At 48.2% G+C, this 22,947-nt stretch overlaps 1 protein-coding gene across 3 annotated transcripts in view; it reads left to right on the top strand.

The window, feature by feature from the left end:
* Positions 1-3,014: 3,014 nt before the first annotated feature.
* Positions 3,015-22,947, top strand: part of CCDC22 (CCC complex scaffolding subunit CCDC22) — a 28,675-nt gene continuing 8,742 nt past the window's right edge. Inside the window, exons 1-11 of one of the 3 annotated variants that reach the window (XM_073639980.1) lie at positions 3,015-3,100; positions 3,214-3,331; positions 6,764-6,941; positions 15,077-15,209; positions 15,736-15,842; positions 19,759-19,837; positions 19,917-20,086; positions 20,194-20,400; positions 21,600-21,665; positions 22,193-22,309; positions 22,385-22,504. In XM_073639980.1, coding sequence (XP_073496081.1) covers positions 3,282-3,331; positions 6,764-6,941; positions 15,077-15,209; positions 15,736-15,842; positions 19,759-19,837; positions 19,917-20,086; positions 20,194-20,400; positions 21,600-21,665; positions 22,193-22,309; positions 22,385-22,504 — 1,227 coding nt within the window. In that variant the 5' untranslated portion in view covers positions 3,015-3,100; positions 3,214-3,281. Of the gene's footprint in view, positions 3,332-6,763; positions 6,942-15,076; positions 15,210-15,735; positions 15,843-19,758; positions 19,838-19,916; positions 20,087-20,193; positions 20,401-21,599; positions 21,666-22,192; positions 22,310-22,384; positions 22,505-22,947 lie in introns of all 3 variants that reach the window. The other 2 variants (XM_073639981.1, XM_073639979.1) reach the window with 2 other exon arrangements.

The raw sequence follows: 22,947 nt of genomic DNA, 5'->3' as shown, positions 1-22,947 counted from the left end.
CTTTCTGTACCAACTGTATTTAAAAATGAAGACATTTCATATACCTTATGTATATACCAGAGCAGGGCCTGATCCCTTATACAGGCCCATGGGCAACAGAGTCCCAGTGCTTTAAATTTTTCCCCATTGCTTTCCAAGAATTATAACTTATTTTTATTTTTTGGTTGATAAATTGTTGTTTTTTTTATCTTGACGTATGAGTCGTTTTTTATCATTACCATTTTGGGGTCCATACAACTTTTTGATATATTTTTATTCCATTTTTTGGGGGAGGTGAAGTGACCAAAAAACAGAGATTCTGCCATTTTGATTTTTCTTTTTTGTTCCGACAGATAAATATTTTGAAACCTTATTAGTTTTGGACAGTTATATCCACGGAGATTCCAAATACATTATTTTTTTTTTATTCATTATTTTTACTTTACGGAAAAAGGGATTGATATGAACTTTTATTGTATTTTTTTTTTACTTATTTTTATCTATTTATTAGTCCGTTCAGGGGACTTGAATCTGTGATCGCGTGTACAATACACAATACTGTAATATTGCGGTGTACAATACACCGCAATACTGTAATATTGCGGTGTATTATAAAATTACAGATCTCCTATGAAGCCCCACCACAGGATAGGTTTTCTAGATAACAAGCATGTTAAACATGGGATCTTCAGTAAACCATGACAATGCCATTGGCACCCCGCAGCTACGTTGTGGGTGGAGTGGGCAACAAACATTGGAAGGGAAATTTTCCCCCATTTCCAACCTCTTAAAAGCGGCTGTCACAATTGACCGTGGCATCAAAGGGGATAAACTGCTATGATCGGAGATCAGATGTTCACATGTCCATTTTTTTGCAGACTGCAAAAAAAACTGAAAACGAAGACATGTCAGATTTTGATCCAATGTGATCCGGCACATTAATGAAAAACGGTCCATTTTTTCTTGCATTCAAAAAAAAACGGACATGTGTAACTTGCCAAACTTTTAGAATAGGTCTTTCTAGAAACATATTGTATCCAGTGTATGTTCTTATTATAGTTGATACTTTCACTGAAAGAAACATTACCATTTCCTACTTTGTCTTTTAGGCTATGGCCCCACTATCAGTATTTGGTCAGTATTTTTTCTGAGGAGTGGAAGCCAAAACCAGGAGTGGGTGATAAATGCAGAATTGGTGACTTGTTTCTACTATACCTTTTCTCTGATTGTTCCTCACCTGGTTTTGGCTCCCACTCCTGAGAAAAAATACTGACTGAATACTGACCGAATACTCATAGTGGGGCCGTGGCCTTATAAGGCATCTGCTTCTCCTTTTTATGATGATCATAATCGCCATTTTGTTTCTATTAATGCAAGAAGTTTTCATTGCTATCTCATATTTGTGGTATCTGTAAAATCTGTCCTTTAATAAAAACAGATTGAACATAACTTTCAGAATAGTCATGTGGTTAATATTTATAGGCAGCGCTACATAGTCTGGATATAATATCTCTTAAATGCATAAACCCGCATCAGAAAATACATGGGTTTTGTTGAATTTTATTTTTTTGTATGCATTTTTTGGTGCTAAATCATTTTGATCTCAATGGAGAAAAATGCAGTAAAAACGCACCATGGGTAAAAAATAAATAAATAAAACAGTGTAAATGAGAGAAATCTCATTTATTTTGCTGGTATTGTTAAACGCTGCATTTCTTTTGCCACGTGCCAGGCGTGGCAGTAATCAGGCCTGTGTGTGGCTTCCCAATGATGTGATAAACCACAGTTAATTTATGTTTTAAGGTGGGGGAATCACTTTTTCACACAGGGCCCTGTAGGTTTGGATTTCTTTTTCCCTTAATAATAAAGACCTTCATTTAAAAACTGCATAACTTGTGTTATCTTTGTGTAATATTTAAATTTGTTTTGTGATCTGAAACATGTGTGACAAACATGCAAAAGAATAAGAAATCAGGAAGGGGGCAAACACTTTTTCACACCACTGTAGATGGTGCAAAATCGCGGAGACATTTCCGATGTTGATGTGAGTGTCGGGTCAAACTGATAGGAGAAGGTTGAGAAACTTATTGATTTTCTTATCAGAAACACACTGATGAAACTCGGACCAATTTTCTCATATGAGAAAATCACAGAGGTGTGCATGAGCCCCAATAGTTAGAACTATTACAATAGTTACCCGGCCCCACTATCAGTATTTGGTCAGTATTTCTTCTCAGGAGTGGGAGCTTTTGAAACGTGTCCAGGACGGCGCATACTGTATATATCGGCACAAATCCATATTAAATTTGTCTTAAAAGAAAAAAAAACTGTGTCTAGAGGCAGAATTGTGCCACTATGACAATAGTGAATGAGGGCTTTGGTGTGAGGGAGACCACACATGTATGACAGATGTAAACACGCCATTTTAAAATGTGGCAGGGTCACCAATGGTCGTCTATGGAAGCCAGCGGTCCTGGTCCAGGCTTATACAGCAACCGCTCTACACTTCTGCGCTCGGCATCCTGGGCAACTCTTGTGCTTACTAGGCCCTTCGTTGTCATGACGTCCCATGAGGCCTAGTAAGTTCAGAAGCCTTAGGCTCAGAAGTGAAGAGTGGCTGCCATAAACGCTTTAATAGAATTGGTCATCTCTAGTGATTTAGAGTTCACACCCCAGCATGGAAAAATACATTTGGCGCAACAATCTGATAGCCCAGTAACTTAGCAACCATACCCATGTCAGTCTACAAGCCCAGAAAAAAAGCAACCAATCAGCTCTCAGCTCTCATTTTCCATAACCAGAGCTGAACATAAAAAAGAGCTCTGATTGGTTGCCTTCACTGGTTATTATGAGACGTAAATAATTAGTAATTTTACACACACCCCTGAAGAATTAGCTGATAACATGATAAACATTTAGGTTTTCACATCTATAACAGTTCAACAAGCCCAGCATGACGTTGTCGACTACATATCCCATCATACGCCGCGACGAGTCATAGGCAAAGTAACTTCCGGTCACGCGGTCAGGTTTCGTCTCTGAATGGAGAAAGTAGCGGCTGATGGGCGCGTTGCATTGTGGGGGGTGTAGTCCGGAGGTGAGCTGTTTCCTGTGTGCTGTAGTAAGTGAGCATCTATTGAGGGGGCAGTTAGCGGGTTGTCAGCTGCAGGCAGTCACGTTCTCTTTCAGTGCTGCTCATAGACATGGCGCTGTAAGGACTCTGCTCACACACAGGTCAATGCATATAGACGTAGGAGCAGGGGCACGCCGTTATCCTGTGCAGAGATACTGCCCGCTGTGCCATGGAGGAGGTGGACCGGATCCTCATTCACACACTCAGGACGTGCGGCACGTAAGTAGCCACCAGGGGGGATCATGTGATCTGGTGCAGCTGCACCTAGTCTCAGGTCATGTGACTCCTCTGTCTGCACCATGTGATCAGGTGACTGAGGAGGTGACCCTGCAGTCCTGTGACACACATATATACACTTGCATGGTTCTGTCGCCGTCCTTCATGTGACTTACATATAGGTACTCACGTCCCTGTAATGTAATATGCCGTCACGTGACCCTCGCCTTTAATTGTGCATTGTCATGTGACTTTTCTATATACTCATGCCCTTATATCATTCTGCACATCATGTGACTTCCGTGCCCTGACACCCTCCCTTCTAATAAAGTGAGCCCCCCACTGACATGAAGGACCGCTCCCATCCTACAGATTGGTCTTCAGTATGTTAGTCCTGGACTGCCTGCTGCACTTTATTAAGAGAGTAGCTAAACTTTTATTTTATTAATTTTGTTCAGCATGGAAAGTTATTAAATGTTGTAAATCACGTGCCACAGAGATCTGTGCTAGGACCGATTCTCTTTAACCCCTTTATTAATGACCTTGGGGATGGGATTGAGAGTAAAGTGTAAATTTTTGCTGACGACACCAAACTATGTAGGATATTAAAATCTGATCTTGACATTACGATATTGCAGAACGATCTGGATAAGATGACTGAATGGGCAAACACTTGGCAGACGAGGTTTAATGTAGATAAATGTAGAGTAATGCACCTAAGATGTAGTAATCCTAGGGCTGCATATACATTAAATGGGAGTATACTCGGGACTACAGAATAGGAGAAGGACTTGGGTATTCTGGTTACAAGTAAAAGCAGCAGTACGGTGGCGCGGTGGTTAGCATTGCAGCGCTGGGGTCCTGGGTTCAAATCCCACCAAGGACAACATCTGCAAGGAGTTTGTATGTTCTCCCCGTGTTTGCGTGGGTTTCCTCCAGGTTCTCCGGTTTCCTCCCACACTCCAAAGACATACTGATAGGGAATCTAGATTGTGAACCCCGATGGGGACAGCGACGATAATGTATGTAAAGCGCTGCGGAATATGTTAGCGCAGCATGTGCACAGCTCATGCGGATTATCATTGGGGAACATGGCAGACCTTCTACCATGCGGTTTTTAAGCGTTTCTGCAGCGTTTTTGCCGCTGCAGAAACGCTTAAAAAACGCATCGTGGGCACACAGCCTAACAGTTTTCAAAAAAGGGCTGGATGATTTCCTCGATACGCAACATTGTGGGTTACAGTTAAATTAGACAAAATATTTCACCTATAGTGGTACATTTGATCAAGGGTTCTAGTACTGATCGCCTTTTCTCTGGGTCAAGAAGGGATTTTTCCCCGTGATGCAAATTGGCTGAATGTGTCCTGGGGTTTTTGCCTTCTTCTGGATCAACATATTTAGGTACAGGGATTCTAGTATTACCATAAGAGTAATGCAAAAAAATAAAACTAATTAAAAAATTATAAACTGGTTCATTTGTAATTGTAATAGTGCAGTAATGACAAAAATGAAAATACATTTGTAAGGCCTAGTTCGAGTAAGTTAGTGTAGGGAGTACAATTGGGGGAGAAAGGTTGAACTTGATAGACCTAGGTCTTTATTCAACCTACATTACTATGTTACTTTATTAGGGGATTTGCCTTAATTTCTGTAAAAACAAAAGCATGTAAGTGGCTTCCACGCCCCGACTTTTCCCCAGTCTTAATTGCCGGCCATTGATATCAGGACATACTGATGTGGAGTACAGATGATGGCAGTGATGGGGCTGCCCCTGTTTCCTCCTCTGAGTGTCCTGCTTATCAGAACAATCTCCTGCAGCAGCTGATCCCCAGAGTTAGTGACACAGGTGCTGACCCATCACTATCATCATCTGTACTCCAAATGAGTATGTTCTGATAAAAAATGCCAGGCAAATAGACTGGGGAAAAGCTGGGATTGGAGGCCACTTTTTTGCATTTTTTTATAGAAATAAATACAAATCCCCTAATAAATTGATATGCAACAAATCGTAACTTTCCGTGCTGGAGAACATTATAAGAAAAAAGTTCCTTTGAGGCACTGTGCTATAGAGCTTGTAAGCGCTGCTCTGAAGTTGGATGGATGCTACAAAAGCATGTGATAGTGCACAGCTCAGACCACAGCACGACCACGCCGCTGGTCTAAACCGTCAATCTTCTGGAGTACACCGCTCTCTGCAAAGCACAAACCCATCAAATAGCACAACTGTACTGTTTTGCTCCAGACATCATTTATCGCTACTTGAGATGATAACAGCTGATCGGTGGGATGCCGGGTTTCGGACCCCCAGAAATCTGATACTAATAACCTGTCTGGGGGTGGGGGTCTCGGAGGCCTGCGGGTAGTGGGGCGGGGGGTCCCGGAGACCTGCGGGTAGTGGGGCGGGGGGGTCCCGGAGGCCTGCGGGTAGTGGGGCGGGGGGGTCCCGGAGACCTGCGGGTAGTGGGGCGGGGGGGTCCCGGAGACCTGCGGGTAGTGGGGCGGGGGGGTCCCGGAGGCCTGCGGGTAGTGGGGCGGGGGGGTCCCGGAGGCCTGCGGGTAGTGGGGCGGGGGGGTCCCGGAGGCCTGCGGGTAGTGGGGCGGGGGGGTCCCGGAGACCTGCGGGTAGTGGGGCGGGGGGGTCCCGGAGACCTGCGGGTAGTGGGGCGGGGGGGTCCCGGAGACCTGCGGGTAGAGGGGCGGGGGGTCCCGGAGGCCTGCGGGTAGAGGGGCGGAGGGGGTCCTGGAGGCCTGCGGGCAAAGGGGCGGGGGTCCCGGAGGCTTGCGGGTAGAGGGGCTCTGAGTTCTCCAGCGCTCTGCTCTCTCATAGAGGAGGTTCCCCTTTAGGCTCACTGTCCACTTAAAATGAATCTATTCTAATGCAAGTGTTATTCCCAACTCATTAATTGATGTCACTTTATCAACATTTTAAAGGGGTTGTCAAGGCTAGATAAAAACTTTTTTTGGGAGGGCATGGATGCAGTGAAAATAACAAAAAAGGTCATTCTGACCAGCAGCCATGACATGGATCCAGCTCGGGCCACAACGGTGCTTTGCATCGTGAGTGGAACTTATGGTGATCTTCTGTCACAGAACTGCTGAGGTTTGTGATTGGTTGCAGCGGTCAGGTGATGAAAATGAATGTTTCTCTAATGACATGCCTTTCTAGTCACCTGAACCCTGCTGCCAATCAGAGACCTCAGCGGTCCTGCTAACGGAAGAACGGTGACATCATCACTTCCTGTCCTGGAGCAAGACCACCAGGTCTTAGCCTAGCAGCCCCCTTTAAGGTCTAAAGTCTGGGTCGCCCCTTCTAATATTTTCTTGCACAGTGATGCTGTGGTCAGGGATCTGTATCTCCTTGAATGCAGCCATCCTCAGTTGCTGCATGGATCCGGTGGTCCAGATATTCTATATTCACTTTTTTTTTCCCTGCAGAGAAATCCCAGAAGAAGTGCAGAGCGTGCGTCACTTCAACACCGAACTCATAGTGGAAGCCGTGGTGAGATGTCTGCGAGTGATAAACCCGTCTGTGGGCGCAAGCCTCAGTCACATCCTGCCCCCGGGGATGTCGGCTCGCTTCCGTATAGGCACCAGCTTGGCGCAGGCCTGTCAGGTGAGCTCAGGGAAGTGGGGAGCCTGAGTAAAATACTGCAATGGCCTGTAGTTTAGTATGAGTTAGTCATATATTATAATTTTTCAGAGGGCTTTCCAACTAAAACTACTTATCTCTGTATGAGAGGATAGAAGTCTGTGCCTTAAAGGGGTTAATCTCATCTTCATAAATATATATTGTTGGATAGAGGTTGTAAAAACAAGCACTTTTGCAATTTACTGCTTATTCAAATTTTCTTCCGTTCTTGAGATTTTCACTCTTTTCTTTTGTTTACAGCTTGTTGCTTGGAGACCAACCACCACTTCTATCTACCTTGTAAGCACTGCACTGAAGCTGGCCGGGATTAGGAGGTAACAGCGCGGTCCAGCGATCCTGGCCAGCTTCAAAACAGCGCTTTCTAGCTCAATGGAAAAGAGGAAGCACTGCACAAGTTCTGCTGTCAAGCAGCAATGGTCGGTTTCCAAGGCAACGAGTTATAATGAAAAGAAAAGTATCTCAAGAACGGTTGAAAATTTTAATAAGTGATAAATTGCAATATTGTTTGCATTTACAAGCGCTATCCAATAATACCCATTTATGAAGATAGGAGGGAACATTTTAAAGGGGAATTCCTGTCTCAATAAGTGATGGCATATCATTAGTTTATGCCATCACTTAAAATAATGAGGGGGTGGTGTCTAGACTTTGGGACCACCACCAATCTTCAGAATGGTGGAGATACAGGTCTTCCTCTGCCCAGCGGCCATTCCCAGCCACCTGGGAAATGGCATTACAGTCATCATAATGGGTGGGATCATGTCTTCATATGATTTATCAATTGTGGCTCTTTAAAAAGTCACTACGTTTTTGCTCAAATGTACTCAAGTTACCCCCCGAATGATTTTATAGAAGCCTGAAATTTTCTGCACAAATTTTAGCAGAAGTAACATTTTTTGCTTTTAAAAGGTGACATAACAGTAAATGAAAAAAAATAAAATAAAGAACATTTTTGCACAAAATTCATGAACCACATGCGTATTCTTGAAGGATTTTGGACAGAAGATATCAATATATGTCACAAGACAAAAAAAGAAAAGAAAGGAACATGCAAATGAAGACTCTAGACCAGGGATGTCAAACTCAAACACACAGAGGGCCAAAATTAAAAACTTGGACAACCAGTATAATGGGCCCCACATAGTCCTCCATACAGAATAATGGGCCCCGCGTAGTCCTCCATACAGAATAATGGGCCCCGCGTAGTCCCCCATACAGAATAATGGGCCCTGCGTAGTCCCCCATACAGAATAATGGGCCCCGCGTAGTCCCCCATACAGAATAATGGGCCCCGCGTAGTCCCCCATGCAGAATAATGGGCCCCGCGTAGTCCTCCTGTAACACGGGTACTTTTGATGCTGCGACTCAGAAACACAGAGCAGCCAATACAGGGTTAATAAACAGGGGAAGTTTATAATAACAGGGTAAATCTCCATGCAGGGAGTATCAGGGGAAAACAAGGGAAGGAGCAGGTAAAAAGTCTTTAACTTGACAGTTCACAGTTTAACTAGATGTAGCAGAGTCGAACCGGTTGTAAACGACAGTTTTTACACTTAGCTGACTCTTTTCCTCCACAAGGCAGTTGCCAGCTGAAGCCGGTGTTGATTTTTTCAGGTGTCCCCGCCCAAACAATGCTCTGTCTTCTGGCGGCAGCGGGCGATCTCCAGTTTTACCCGCTGAGCCCCTAGTCCATAACACTGCACCTCATGTGCCCGGCTCCACCGACTCTGTGTCTCTTCTCTAGTCGGCTTGACTCCTCCGGTCTACTGCACTCGGCTCTTGCTCCCAGTCCTGGAGCCAGGAGCCTGGACCCTCTCACACTGCTCTGCTGATCAGGACCCAGCTCCGCTTTCTCGCGCAAAAGTCCTCGTCTCTTCCTCTCTACCCACGCCACCAGTCTCTCGGTCACCTGACTCCTGTCCTCGCAGTCTGTATTCCCCCTGCAACCAGAGGCACAGCCCGGCAGTTCCAGATCCCTTGCTCTGAAAGTACTTACACCCCAGTCTTACCCCCTTACACTCCCGCTCTCCTTTAACTCGCCATTCCACAGGCGAGAGTTCCTTCATCAAACGTTCACATTCTTGGACTTCCTGGACGATACGGTACCATACAAATTGATCTTGTTCGTAACGGTGAGGAGGCACTCCTGCTGTTGTCCGTTCTGACCGGCGTAACTCAGTCTGACCGATGGGGGGGGGGTGCAGGGTCACTCGGATTTCCAATCTCCGCCTGCCCAGTGGCTTCAACCGATGTTGTTCCCTCGCCGCCTGCACTGGGGACTGCAGGTAATCGAGTGCTGGGGCTCGGAGGTAAAATCAACAACTCTTCTTCGTCCACATTGTGGCTTGGGGCAACTGTGACAGGACCCTCTCTAGAAGGAGGTGATTCTTCTCCATCCTCGTCATCTTTAGACAGGGTCGCAGCATACTACGATGAACCACTCTGGTAGGGGCTCCTTCAGCCCCCTCGGGTTGAACTTCATACACAGGTCCTTCAGCGCCAATCCTGCGCTTCCCTCGGTGCGGGGTCCGTTCCCACTGCCTACTCAATTTGCCCCGGGGCCGCCTGTCCCCAACCAACACCCGCTCCCTGGGCCTCAGAGCTGTCCATCAAGAGGCAATGTCTCATGATGTTTGAGCTCCTGAAACTTTTGTTGTACCAACCGTCGGAGGGTCTGCATTCGATGCCGATGTTCCCGGACCCAGGAATACACCCCCGTCCGTGGGTAGTCCTCCTCGGGGTCAAGCTCTAACTCGGTAATCTCTCGCCCCTTTCGCCCAAACAGCAAGGTATAAGGAGTGAACCCCGTCGTACTATTCACTCGGTTGTTGTAGAACCACACCAGCTCGGCCACAAACTCAGGCCACCGTACCTTCCAATCTTCCTCCAACGTGCGGAGCATTTGGATCAGTGTCCGATTAAAGCGTTCGCAGGCCCCATTTCCTTGAGGGTGGTAAGGAGTAGTCCATGACTTCTCAATCTTTTACAACCGGTGCAGCTCTTCCATCACCCGGCCTTGTAAGCAGGCACCTTGATCGGAATGAATCCTCTTTGAGCAGCCGTACACCCGAATGAAGTCTCAGCAGATGGCCTGTGCAGCGGACTCGGCGGTCTGGTCTATGGTCGGGGTCACTACCGCAAACTTTGTGAAGTGGTCTGTCATTACCAGGCAATGTTCATACCCGAGATGCGCCGGTCCAACAGTCAAATAGTCGATCATCTACACCTCCAAGGGGCAGAAGTCACAATAGTTTGTATGAGGACCCGCTGCTCCGGGGGCTTAATCAGCTCACAGCTCCGACATCTTCGACAAGTGTCTTCTATTGTTGCTCGCAGTCGGGGATGATACAACAGCCTCTGCAACCACTGAAACGTCTTCTCTGGTCCGAAGTGAGAGCCTCGTTCATGAGCCTCCTTAGCCACTACTCCGACCAACTTCTGTGGGATCACCACTTGCCAGGTGGTCCCGAACTCTCGCAGTAGCTGCACCCATCGGTACAGCAGCCCATCTCGCAAACACAGTCTCTCCCATTGTCCCAGCATCTTCAGTGCTCCCGTGGACAGTGTACTCCTCTCTTCTCAACTGGGGACTTGCCGCAAAGCCACCCATCGACGTAATTGAGCAACTTCTCTGTCAGTCTGTTGAAGTCGGATCCAGTCATCTCTTGGCCGCCCTAGCACTTGTTCTTCCGACGTCTCTCCGATCTGTCCCTGCGCCGCAGCCAGCGGTCTCACGAAACTTCGGAAGCTAGGGGTCTCATCCGCCTCCAAATCTTCATCGCGGTCATGATCAGGCCATTCATATGTCACTCTGGAGAGGGCATTGGCGTGAGTATTCTCTGCCTTAGGCCGGTAGGCGATCTTATACTGGTACCTGGCCATGCGGGCCACCCACCGCTGCTCCAGGGCCCCCAATTTCGCATTCTCCAGGTGGGCCAGCGGGTTATCTGTTCTCACCAGTACTTCGGACCCGGACAAATACTCTGCAAACTTCTCGGTCATTGCCCAAACCAGAGCCAGCAACTTTAATTTGAAAGAGCTATAATTATCCGGGTTCCTCTCGGAGTCGTGAAGGGAGCAGCTGGCGTACGCAATCACGCGCTCTTTCCCCCTGTACTTGGGATAACTTGGCTCCCAGACCATGTAGGCTTCCATCAGTGTGGAGTATGAAGGGTTGGGAGAAATCTGCATAGGCAAGTATTGGGGCCTCGGTCAGGGCCATTTTTAGTGCACGGAAGGCCTCTTCCTGGCTGCTTCCCCACCGAATCGCCTGATTCTTGGAGCCTGCCGTCACTCCCTTAAGTAGCTCCAGCAATGGGTTGGCTATGCGGGTGAAGTTCTTCACGAATCTTCGGTAGTACCCGGGAAGTCCCAGGAAGACCTGAACGTCCTTCACTGTCTTCGGGGTAGGCCACTCCTGTACGGCGGCCTCCTTTTTCCTGGGTGGGACTGACTCCTTCACCGGACACAGTATGACCGAGATATTCGATCTGTTTGTGGAACAGGTGGCATTTCTGGGGCTTCACCTTTAGGCCGTGACTCTGTAGGCGTCTCAGTACTTGCTCCAGTTGCTGGAGGTGCTCCTCGAAGGTGGCAGCATAGACAGTTATGTCATCAAGGTAAATCAGTGTCACCTCGAAGTTTAAATTGCCCAGGCACCTCTCCATCAGACGCTGGAACGTCCCAGGGGCGTTAGTCAGGCCGAAGGGCATCCGATTGAACACGAACAGTCCCATGGGTAATAAGAACGCCGTCTTCGCTGGGTCATGTTCAGCCACGGGCACTTGCCAACACCCGCTGGCCAGATCCAAGGAGGAGAAGTATCTTGCCTTTCCTAAGGTCGACAGGGACTCTTCGATTCGGGGTAGTGGGTAAGAGTCCCGTACTGTACAGGCATTCAGTCGTCTATAGTCCACACAGAACCGCAGGGTCCCACATTTCTTCTGGACCAGGACAATCTGGGCTGCCCACGGACTCTGACTCTCCCTTATCACACCATTCTGTAACATATGGGCTAGCATCTCCTTAACCTCTATATACATCTGGGGAGGTATCTGCCGGTATCTCTCCCGCACTGTGGCAGAGCTCCCCGTGGGAATCTCGTGGGTAATGGCTTCGGTGCAACCAAAATCATCCTCATGGCAAGCAAAGACTTCCTGGTACCGCTCCAGTACCTCCTCAACCTGCTGCACCTATCGAGGTGAAAGTCCCATCAATTCAGCCTGCATTCGTTCTAGGAATCTTCGTCCCCCCCTTCGCACTTGCCCGGTGGGATTCCGGCGGCACGGTGACCGCCCGAGTCCAGGGGTCTCCTCTTACAGCGGACATCTGTACCACATCAGGTCGCACCAACTTCTCTGGCATTCCCAGAATCTGGGCTATTTCCGCCCTGGGAGTGAGTGTGAGATCATCTTCGCCCAGATTAACACACCGCACTATAACATTGTCACCCTGGACGGTGGCCAGTGTCTGAGCCACCAAGAGTCCGGGGGGTATTTTGTCCATCGATGTTGGTTCTATCTGAACTTCGACCTCCCTCAAGAGGTGTGCAGGCCCGTGCGGATAACATGAGTACAGTTTGTCCGGGTGGTAAGGTGATCACCGTAGCTGCTGGCACTATCATTTTCCCCAGGATCTTCCCTTCACTCGACGTCTCCTGAGCCTGGGCAGCTCGGATTAGTTGTTGAAAGACCCTCCTTTTGGGGGGTTCGCGGGTCCCACTGGTCTAGAGGAATCTCCTTCGGCTCACTAATCAGGATTTGCCCGATCTTTCAGCACATTCATTCCGAGGGTCACCGGGGGTCCACTCCACTTCCAGTTTCCCCTGCGACCAGGACGACTCCTTTTTTTTTTCCCACATCTTTTCCACACACTCGGATCTTCATCCACACGACCCCTGCGACCGGGATGGGTAATTGATTAGCTGCCGTGAGTCTAATTACTGGTCCCCATTCAGGCCATGCTATCTCTGGAAATCGCTGTTGGAAGTAGGCTTCTGTCATCGTAGTCACCTGGGATCCCCTGTCAAACAGGCAGTGAACAGCCCGACTGCTTATTTCGGCCCAGACAGTCGGGCTAGTGGAAACCAGGTCCTTGGGACTTCCTCTTTTTCTTTCTCCTTCCTTAGGCTCCAGGCTGTGTCCCCCAAACACGGAGCCCGCTAGTTTAACGGCTGCCATGACAGGGGCCGCCCTCGGCTAGCACAGCCCTTGGCGTAATGTCCTGCTCCTCCACACTTCCAGCAGGTCGTGTCTCAGTCTGTGTAGGGCTGCCTCACTCCCCTACGGAACTCTCATGCAGGGGGGGTCCTGAATTCAATTCTTTCCATAACTGGGGCAATCGATCTGGGTATCTCTGGTGTCGGGGCAGGGGTCTTCTTGAGACTGGACCATTCATCCCGCATCTCCTGTATCTCCTTTCGCTTCTCTCGAGCCCATTCCAGTTCAGCTGCAGGCGGGGTGGGTACCTCATTACTTCGGACCATCCCTGCCAGGGCCGTCACCCCCATCTCCTGCTCTCTCATACGTGCCTCCGTCCCCACTTATAGAAAAGTCATACGTGGGCTGGCGCAGACGCTCCCGCAAGGCCTGCTTCAGCTGCACATCCCTGAGGCCTGCCACAAATTGGTCCCTTAAGATCACGTCAGGGGGGCCCATTCCCAAATTCCACCATGTCGTCTTTTCTAGTGATATAGGCATGCACCCTCTGTAAGGCATTAACATACTGCGTCACAGTCTCCCCCTCCTGCTACACTTGGTGAAACAGCCGTATCCTCAGCTCTCCTACATTGGTGGGATCCCCATGCATCTCCTCCAGTATCCGCACCACTTTTTCTACAGTATCCCGGTCATGGGGAGGGCGGTACATCACGGATTATCGGGCCTCGCCGTCCAGGGCCAGTAAGGCTATTTCGGCTTGCATAGCTGGGGTCATCGGATGCATACGTAACATACTCTTAACTCTCTCAATCCAGTCCCACAGCATCATATTGTCCCCGGTGAACTTTGGGAGATTGCTGAGCATGGCCACCAGCGGCAAGCTAGATCCAGGGGCACCCAGGATGGACTGATCTGCAGTGTCTGTGTCTAACGACTGCATCCTGCCGACTACGCCAAATGTAACACGGGTACTTTAGATGCAGTGACACAGAAACACAGGGGAAGTTTATAATAACAGGGTAAATCTCCATGCAGGGAGTATCAGGGGAAAATATGGGGGAAAACAAGGGAAGTAGCCGGTAAAAAGTCTTTAACTTGACAGTTCACAGTTTAACTGGATGTAGCAGAGTCGAACCGGTTGTAAGCGACAGTTTTTACACTTAGCTGACTCTTTTCCTCCACAAGGCAGTTGCCAGCTGAGGCCGGTGTTGATTTCTTCAGGCGTCCCCGCCCAAACCATGCTCTGTCTTCTGGCGGCAGCGGGCGGTCTCCGGTTTTACCCCCTGAGCCCCTAGTCCATAACACGGCACCTCACGTGCCCGGCTCCACCGACTCTGCGTCTCTTCTAGTCGGCTTGACTCCTCCGGTCCACTGCACTCGGCTCTTGCTCCCAGTCCTGGAGCCAGGAGCCTGGACCCTCTCACACTGCGCTGCTGATCAGGACCCAGCTCTGCTTTCCCGCGCAAACGTCCTAGTCTCTTCCTCTCTCTACCCACGCCACCAGTCTCTCGGTCACCTGACTCCTGTCCTCGCAGTCTGTCTTCCTCCTGCAACCAGAGGCACGGCCCCGGCAGTTCCGGATCCCTTGCTCTGAAAGTACTTACACCCTGGTCTTCCCCCTTACACTCCATACAGAATAATAAGCCCACATAGGGATGATGGTTCTGGTGTCTCGGGCCAAATAAAACCACCCTGCAGGCCAGAGTTTGACATGTATACTTTAGACCCTTGACTGACTGGTGTATTGTGCCCCTTAGTGCCAACTATAGAGGATGAAATGACAGACTTGTAACTATTTTGGAAGTAACACGCAGCATACAGACTTTTTCAATTAGGGCTTTTTTTTTTTCTAATTTGGTCTTTTTATGGGACAGTTTTATTATAAGGAGTTAGTTATTATTGATTATAACGTTTGGGGGTTTTATTCTTTGTATCCCTCAGGACCTGGGATATACTGGAGAAGTTGGTTACCAGACATTCCTATACAGTAGTGAGCCGGATATTCGAGCACTTTTGATTTTCTTGGCTGAGAAGCTTCCAAGACACTCCCAGGAAGACGCTCATCAGCCAGCCGGTAATGGAGGAGAGCAGATAGAGAACGGATATCTATTGACTACATGTTGTGATGTAATGTATAACTTGGTTCCTAAGGGGGTTCTCCACTCCTCAGTTCTGCATCGGGAGGTGAGAGGCACTCATGATGTTGCATGACGAGCAGTAGGTACTGTGCACCTGTCCAAGGTTGGCAGTACCTGTCGCAACCGCCTCCCCCTCTACAGCGCCTGTCGCCTCCCCCTCTACAGCGCCTGTCGCCTCCCCCTCCCCATCTACAGCACCTGTCACCACCCCCTCCCTGTCGGCAGCGCCTGTTAGGCCTCCCCCTTTCCCCATCAGCTGCGCCTGTCACCCCCTCCTTCCCATGAGAAAATTTGATTCTTATAGGGTGCCATGTCCGGCAGATTTAGTGTGCCTTTATTTTGTTCTTTGTGCTTCTTTTATGCCTTCAATCAATATCTTTAAATAAGCCATATAACATGACATTGTAAAGATTACATAGGTAGGCGGTCATGACCGTTTCTTTTTGTTTTTTGGTCACCTAGGTAAGTCTGCGGTGCTACAAAGGGAGATTGCGACCAAGATAAAGCTGCAGCTCTCTCTTCCCTGGCTGCCGCCATCTTGCCGAACCGCAGCTGCAAAACGTTCTCAGGTAGGTTTTTCTTCAAGATACTTTAGAAAAAAGAGGTTTAGGATGCACTGGTACGTCCTGTAGCGGGCTCCAGAGCTGACCCCGCTCCACACCCTTGGTTGATCCATCTGTAAAAGCAGTTACCAGAGCTTGCCCTAATTGCTGCTGCTGTTTAACCCCTTAAATGCTGCTGTGAATGTCTGACAGGGACATTAATTATATGGTGAAATCAATGGTTTCATTCAAAACTTCAACCCGTCCGGCAAAAAATTAGGCTGTGTAGACAGAAAAATAACTGTTATGGCTCTTGAGTGTAGGGGAGGAAAAACACCTGGGGAAAAAAGGCATAAAATTGCGAGATCATGGAGGGATTAAGGTTAAAGGGAGCCTATGTTTCCATAAAAACAAAAAAACAAACAAAAAAAGGCCTATAGTGGACTGGCACAGATGTTGAAACGTACTTTCATGAAAATTTCTGGAAAAAAAATCTAACTTTTATTGTATAAACAAATAAGGTTACAAGGCGATCCCAAGCCCAGGAATTGCTCAATCTCTCCTTAGTAGATACGGCCTACTCGCTGTCCTCTTGGTTTTGATTGATCGCCTTCTTCAGTGCAGAATTAAGTGACATAGGACAATTCTCCAGCTGTCAATCAAGACCAGGGAGGAGACGCGGGGAAGGGTTTACTTAGGAGCCTGGGAACTTTGTGGATTGTGGGGACCTAATCCGTTATCCAGAATTGAGCTAGCCATGAACTACATACAGGACACGGCCGTCTTACCATATTAATCAGTAGTCAAGTTCTCAACATACCCCAGTATACACCTAAAAGATGTAGGGACTATGTGAATTGAACAAACCCTATTTATAATTTCCAACATCCCTTTCCAGAAAGGTTCCAGATTAGGACAGGAGCATATCATGTGACCGCGGCGCTAGTGCTGAGAGAGACGGCGCGCCTGCAGGGGAGAATGGCCGCGGCGCTAGTACTGAGGGGGACGGCGCGCCTGCAGGGGAGAATGGCCGCGGCGCTAGTACTGAGGGGGACGGCGCGCCTGCAGGGGAGAGTGGCCGAGCGCTAGTGCTGAGGTGGACGGCGCGCCTGCAGGGGAGAGTGGCCGCAGCGCTAGTGCTGAGGGGGACGGCGCGCCTGCAGGGGAGAGTGGGTGCGGCGCTAGTGTTGAGGGGGACGGTGCGGCGCTAGTGCTGAGGGGGGACGGTGCGCCTGCCTGCAGGGGAGAGTGGCCGCGGCGCTAGTGCTGAGGGGGACGGCGCGCCTGCAGGGGAGAGTGGGCGCGGCGCTAGTGCTGAGGGGGACGGCGCGGCGCTAGTGCTGAGGGGGACGGCGCGCCTGCAGGGGAGAGTGGGCGCGGCGCTAGTGCTGAGGGGGACTGCGCGCCTGCAGGGGAGAGTGGGCGCGGCGCTAGTGCTGAGGGGGACGGCGCGCCTGCAGGGGAGAGTGGCCGCGGCGCTAGTGCTGAGGGGGACGGCGCGCCTGCAGGGGAGAGTGGCCGCGGCGCTAGTGCTGAGGGGGATGGCGCGCCTGCAGGGGAGAGTGGCCGCGGCGCTAGTGCTGAGGGGGACGGTGCGCCTGCAGGGGAGAGTGGCCGCGGCGCTAGTGCTGAGAGGGTCAGCGCATGTGCCCCCTCTGGTATGCATGCCATTGGTTCTCCACCACTGTTATATATGGCGCAATGTATAGAAATAAAATGTTCCTCCGAATCCACCCCCACCTTGTTGCATATGAATGGGATGGCCCTATGGATCATACGGCTTACGCCTCTTGAATGTGTGAAGAAGACTGAATGATATTCTTGTGAATTATTTTCTGGTTGTGGTTTGGCCGGGCACATGAGCGGTCGTGCAGCAGGAGAATTCCGAGGACACGGTCCTGCATAAGTCTCCACTGGGCCCCTGCGATCCTGTACGTCTACTTTAAGAGCCGCGGAATATCCCCTGTATCTCCTGACACCCGCTGGCAGCGTGATTATGGCCAGTGGTGCTGGTAAAAATCTCCGGGACGCGGCTCACACAGCTGGCAGAGAAATCCAAAATGGTGCTGACGTGCCTTTTGGCAGGTACTAGGGCGGAAAAAGCAGTGGCCGCTACTGCGGCGAAGTTATCCAGCTTTTACAGGACCCCAGGCAAAAGGGTTTCCTCCGCTGTAAAGACATGTATCACTTGATGGGCATAATAAATGGTCTGCAGCGCCTATAGGGGAATTCAGAAATTTTGATGAACACGATCCTGAGGTTCTCCCAGTTGTACAACCCCAAACAGGTGATGCCGCTTTTGCCAACAGCCCAGAACATGAGCCTACATTGAAAGATGTATTTGTTGCTGTAGCACACTGCAGCTCTGCTGTATCCTCAATTAACACCCAGGTGGCTCTGCTGAAGGGTGAATTTTCCTATATGTGGCAAGGTCTGCAAAAGGTTTCTGAATGTGCTACAGCAGTGGAGGGGAGAAACAGTGACCTGGAGGATAAAATACCCCAAATAGAACGGGACTCATATAGACATGGTCAACAAATCTCAGCCTTATGGTCCAAAGTGGATGGTTTGGAGAACAGGCTCTAGAGAAACAATATAATGGTGGTGGGCATTCCTGAGAAAACTGAAGGAAATAACCCCACAGAGCACTATGATAAGTGGCTTCACTCGTTATTTGGTGCTGAATCCTTATCTCTATAAGCTGTGGAAAGAGCACATAGACCACTACCGCCAGGTGTCCCTTCATGTCCAGTTCTTATCAAGCTGCTCCATTATCAGGACGGAGACACCATCCTCAGAGCTGCCCGCACTAAAGGGGATATTTCCATCAGTGGCCCTAAATTCTCCTTTTTTCCAGAATATTCCATTGAAGTCTCAAAACGGAGAGCACAATTCCTAGACTTAAAGCGTCATTTAAGTTTAGGGGTCTGGGCGGTGTCTCAGGGGCGCGATCATGGAGTATATCCGGGAGCGTTTACCTGCAGTGGTGTATGTGCAGGAGACGCACCTGCAAAAAGATAAAACTGTGTCTGGTCTTGGAGTAGCCTCAGTCTTCACTCAGCCTTCTCGAGCTTCTCCAGAGGGTCCGTATTCTGTTCATAGATCTATTCCAATTGAATTAATCTTTTCTAAAATTGATGAGGGGGGAAGATTGGTATTCATTGTAAAATATACTCCAAGGAAATTCTTTTGATAGCTGTCTATATTCCTCGTGATGAAGACGACAGCAGTATTTATGGAGAGAATACCAGGTGTCTCTGTACTCATCATGGGAGATTTTAATGGCATTATTCATCCATACTGGGATAAAAAATGCTTTCATGGCATCCCATTATTATATTATGGAGGTTGAGCCTATGTTAACTTGGAGGTGTTCACATAGAGGGAGCCCCCAATAGTTTGTATCCAAAACAATGAAGTGAAATTCTAGAATTAACACCTATACTATCCTTATTGGAGTCCCAAAGATTGCTCCAAATCTTCCTTTTACTTGATATTCGGCGTTTTGTATACCTTAATAATTGGAGCGCGGACTACGGATTCATGTCCAAGATGCGGAATAGGAGGGAAGGTACTGGATAGGGGTGACCACCCGTGTAGAACAGGTTTTTGGGATACACTTACACTTGGACCCAAGGTTGCGCATACTGAGGCTTTTGGGGGGATGGTGTGGATTCTAGCCATTTATAGGGTGCTGTTCCAAGCTAGAAAGTGGTCATCACCACATTGGTTAGACCAGGCTTCCCCAACAATAGAAGAACTGAAATCTAAAATAATTACCCTTTGCCTGGAAAGAGGAACTAGACATTCAAAAGGAACACGTTTCACAATAAAAATTATCTGATTTAAAAAAGAAAAACAAAAAAGCACAGTGGTTCTAGGAACATACAATTCTGAGAGTCGATTTAAATAATTTTGTGCTTTTCTTCCTTCTGTTTTTAAGAGTTTATGCCGGTTGCATCGTTTTCACGCGCAGCCGCTGTCTCTTGCTGGAGATTCTGCATCCAAGGCCATTCCGCACGGTAAGAATAATAGACACAACCATAGTCCGATTCATTGTATATGTAATTTCATGACTGGCTGCAATTCTTCTGCTTGCAGAACGGAAGGAGTATTGGGAGTGTTACCTGCCTTCTGTTAGCACCCAGCTGCCTCATGCCTACTCTTTAGCAGCCTCGCTACTTGAGAGGAACACATCCGACCTCAGTGCCGTGCAAGAGTGGGAGGCAGAGTGGAAAAGCCAAGGTCTTGCCTCTCGTTTGTCTCCAGAGGTGAGTTTGTCAAAAAAAACTTCTAGGGATTTTGCAATTAGCTGAAGGGAAGAAAAAGCCGTGCAGACACCTTTTACGGTACCATTCACTTCGCTCCACTCTTACAGGAGTACCGCAGCAGGAAACGTCAGCGTTTGCAGAAACGGATACAGGATCAGCTCCACAATTGCAGCCAGCAGCTTACAGAGAACCATGTTCCCGGATCATCCACACAAGATCTTGCGGACATGCTGAAAGCCTTCACTGTGGAAGGGGCAGTGGATCAGAACAAAGGCTCCAGATTCACCCATGCCCAAAAGTTCACCCACCAACAGGTATCCGGTTATCAGATGTGTGTATGTGTGTATGATGAAGTTTTGTGATTTCAGCTCTGCAGGCCGCTATTTTGCTATTTTTTTTTTTATTTTAAAATGAAACAACTGAGATGCAATTGAAGTGTAGACTTTCAGGTTTAATTAAAGGGATTGAACAAAATTATCCTGTGAAATGTTTAGGAATTGCAACCTTTTTTTCTACAGTTTCCTCATTTCAGAGCCTCAAAAGTAATTGGACAAATTAACTCTACCATAAATAAAATGTTCATTCTGAAGTCTGGAAGCCATGGACGTCACCATCGCTGGTTTCCTCCTTTGTGATTGTTTGCCGCCTTTACTGCAGTGACTTCAGTGGTTTCTTGTCTGTGGCTCTTTCTGCCTTACGTTTTGTCTTCATCCTGTGAAATGCGGCTCGATGGGCTGAGATCTGGTGATTACTCGACCATTGCAGAATATTCCACTTCTTTGCTTTCACAGGATGTGTTGGGTCATTGTTAGGGTTGAGTGAGTATGTTCTGTCCGAGTATGCTCGGGCCGAGCTCCAAGTATTTACAGCTGCTCAGTGATAAGGGGAAATCGCTCCCCTCCCGTGTGCATGATTTGCAACTGTTTGACAGTTTTATTACATGTGAGGAATGTGTAAGAAATAGACATTCCTCCCATGTAATAAAGCTGTCAAACAGTTGCAAATCATGCACACGGGAGCGATTTAACCTGATCACCGAGCAGCTATAATTACTCGTAGCTCGGCCCGAGCATACTCGGCGAAAGGGTTGATCGAACATACTCGCTCAACACTAGTCATTGTCCATCTGTCCTGTGAAGCGCCGTCCAACCGTCCTTGCTACATTTGGTTTAATCTGAGCAGAGTATCGTCCTGTACACACAAGATTAATCTGGCTGCTTCTGTCTTCAATCACATCATCAATAAGCACTAGTGACCCTGCGCCATTGGAAGCCATTCATGCCTAGCCATCACACCGCCTCCGCCATGTGTTACACAGGATGCGCTGTGCGGAAGATCAGGAGCTGTCCAAGCCTTCTTCAGACTGTGAATACCCTCAAATTAAAGCTGAGAGTCAGCACTTTAAGTCCATATTAATTATAGATTATTATTTATTAAATTAATTCCGTCTGAGACCTTTTTTCAGAATAAAATGCAGGTTCTGTCTGAGTATGCCTCCTTTTCTGTCTTTCAGGACCCTCAAATATTGACTGAACAGATGCAAAGAGCCGCTGAAAGTCTTCCTAAAAAGGACACCCAGGTATGGAGCCATATTTGTATTCTCATTCACTGAATTACTAGTTAAAGGAGTCATCAATGTGCGATTGGTCAGATTTTAACCTTTGGGACCTCACCAAAGTTTGGCAAGGTGGCCCATTACTGTTACCATGTGCACATGGTCTCATCTGCCCATGTGGCTGTACATGGCACTGTAGCTCAAGCCCTATTTAGGTGAATGGGGCTAAGCTGTAGTACCAAGCCCGGCCACACATAGACATTGTACCTATTATGATGGAGCTGCAGGCCCTTTATTCTATTAATCAGTGGGGGTCCCACTTATTCAGCCCCTAAGGACAGGCTGTCAGCAGTTTTCCTACCAGAAAATATTCACCTTTCTTGACCCTATACAAAAATAGGTAATTGCTTGAAATGCAATTCCATCATATGTAATTCATTATTGCAATGATGCTCTGATGATGACTTGCACCACTGTCCTCAGTCCTGGTATTACTCGGGTTTTCAGCCTCCTTGATATTTATTCTTACTTTCCTCCTAATTCCACTCCAGGATGCAGAAGCCGAACAACAAGAGCTGTTGTCTCTGCAGCAGCAAATAGAGGATATGGAGCGGGATATCCAAGGCCTATCTGAGACCACCAAGCATCTCCGTCTCACCATCGCTCAGGTACAGACCGATCGATCATAGTGTTAAATAAAAGATTTCCTTTCAGGATTGAAGCAATACAAACCTGTATTTCAGGTGGAGGAAGAGGCAGAGAAACTGCAGCAGCACTGTGACGAAAAGGAGAAAGTGGTGAAGGTGAAAAAGAGAGCGGTAGAGTTACTGCCTGATGCTGAGAATAATCTCGCCAAATTGCAGGTAAAATAGATGATTATCTGAAAAAAAAAAGTGGAGAATAGTCCTTATATCATCTTTATTATTCACTTGTCAAGATATTTTACCCATCCAGACACTGCTACCTCATCTGTGTGAACTTCTAGATGACGCAGTAGTGCCTGGATATAAGTTCACAAAGATGAGATATTAACGGGGTTGTCTGGTGAAAGCCAGTTATCACCTTTTTTGCAGGACATGTGATATTTTATTGACTGCTAAGGACCCCCACCGATCGGCAGAATGGGGCGGCAGGGCGCACGTCCGACCGCAGCTCCATTTATTCTCTCTTAGGCTGCTGGAAAAAGCGGAGTGCAGAGGTGAGCTGCCCCACAGGAAAGCAATGGAGTGTCAGTCCGGCATCTTCGCTCTAGCAGTATGTTTGATAAAAATTCCCTACTCTGCCGACTGGTGCTGGTACCAGCTAT

The sequence above is a fragment of the Phyllobates terribilis genome, unplaced genomic scaffold (genome assembly GCF_046119375.1).
Source record: "Phyllobates terribilis strain yellow unplaced genomic scaffold, ASM4611937v1 Scaffold_7__3_contigs__length_470593459, whole genome shotgun sequence".
Classification (NCBI taxonomy): Eukaryota; Metazoa; Chordata; class Amphibia; order Anura; family Dendrobatidae; genus Phyllobates; species Phyllobates terribilis.
The sequence above is the reverse complement of the archived record's forward strand: the minus strand, read 5'-3'. Positions and strand labels throughout refer to the sequence as shown.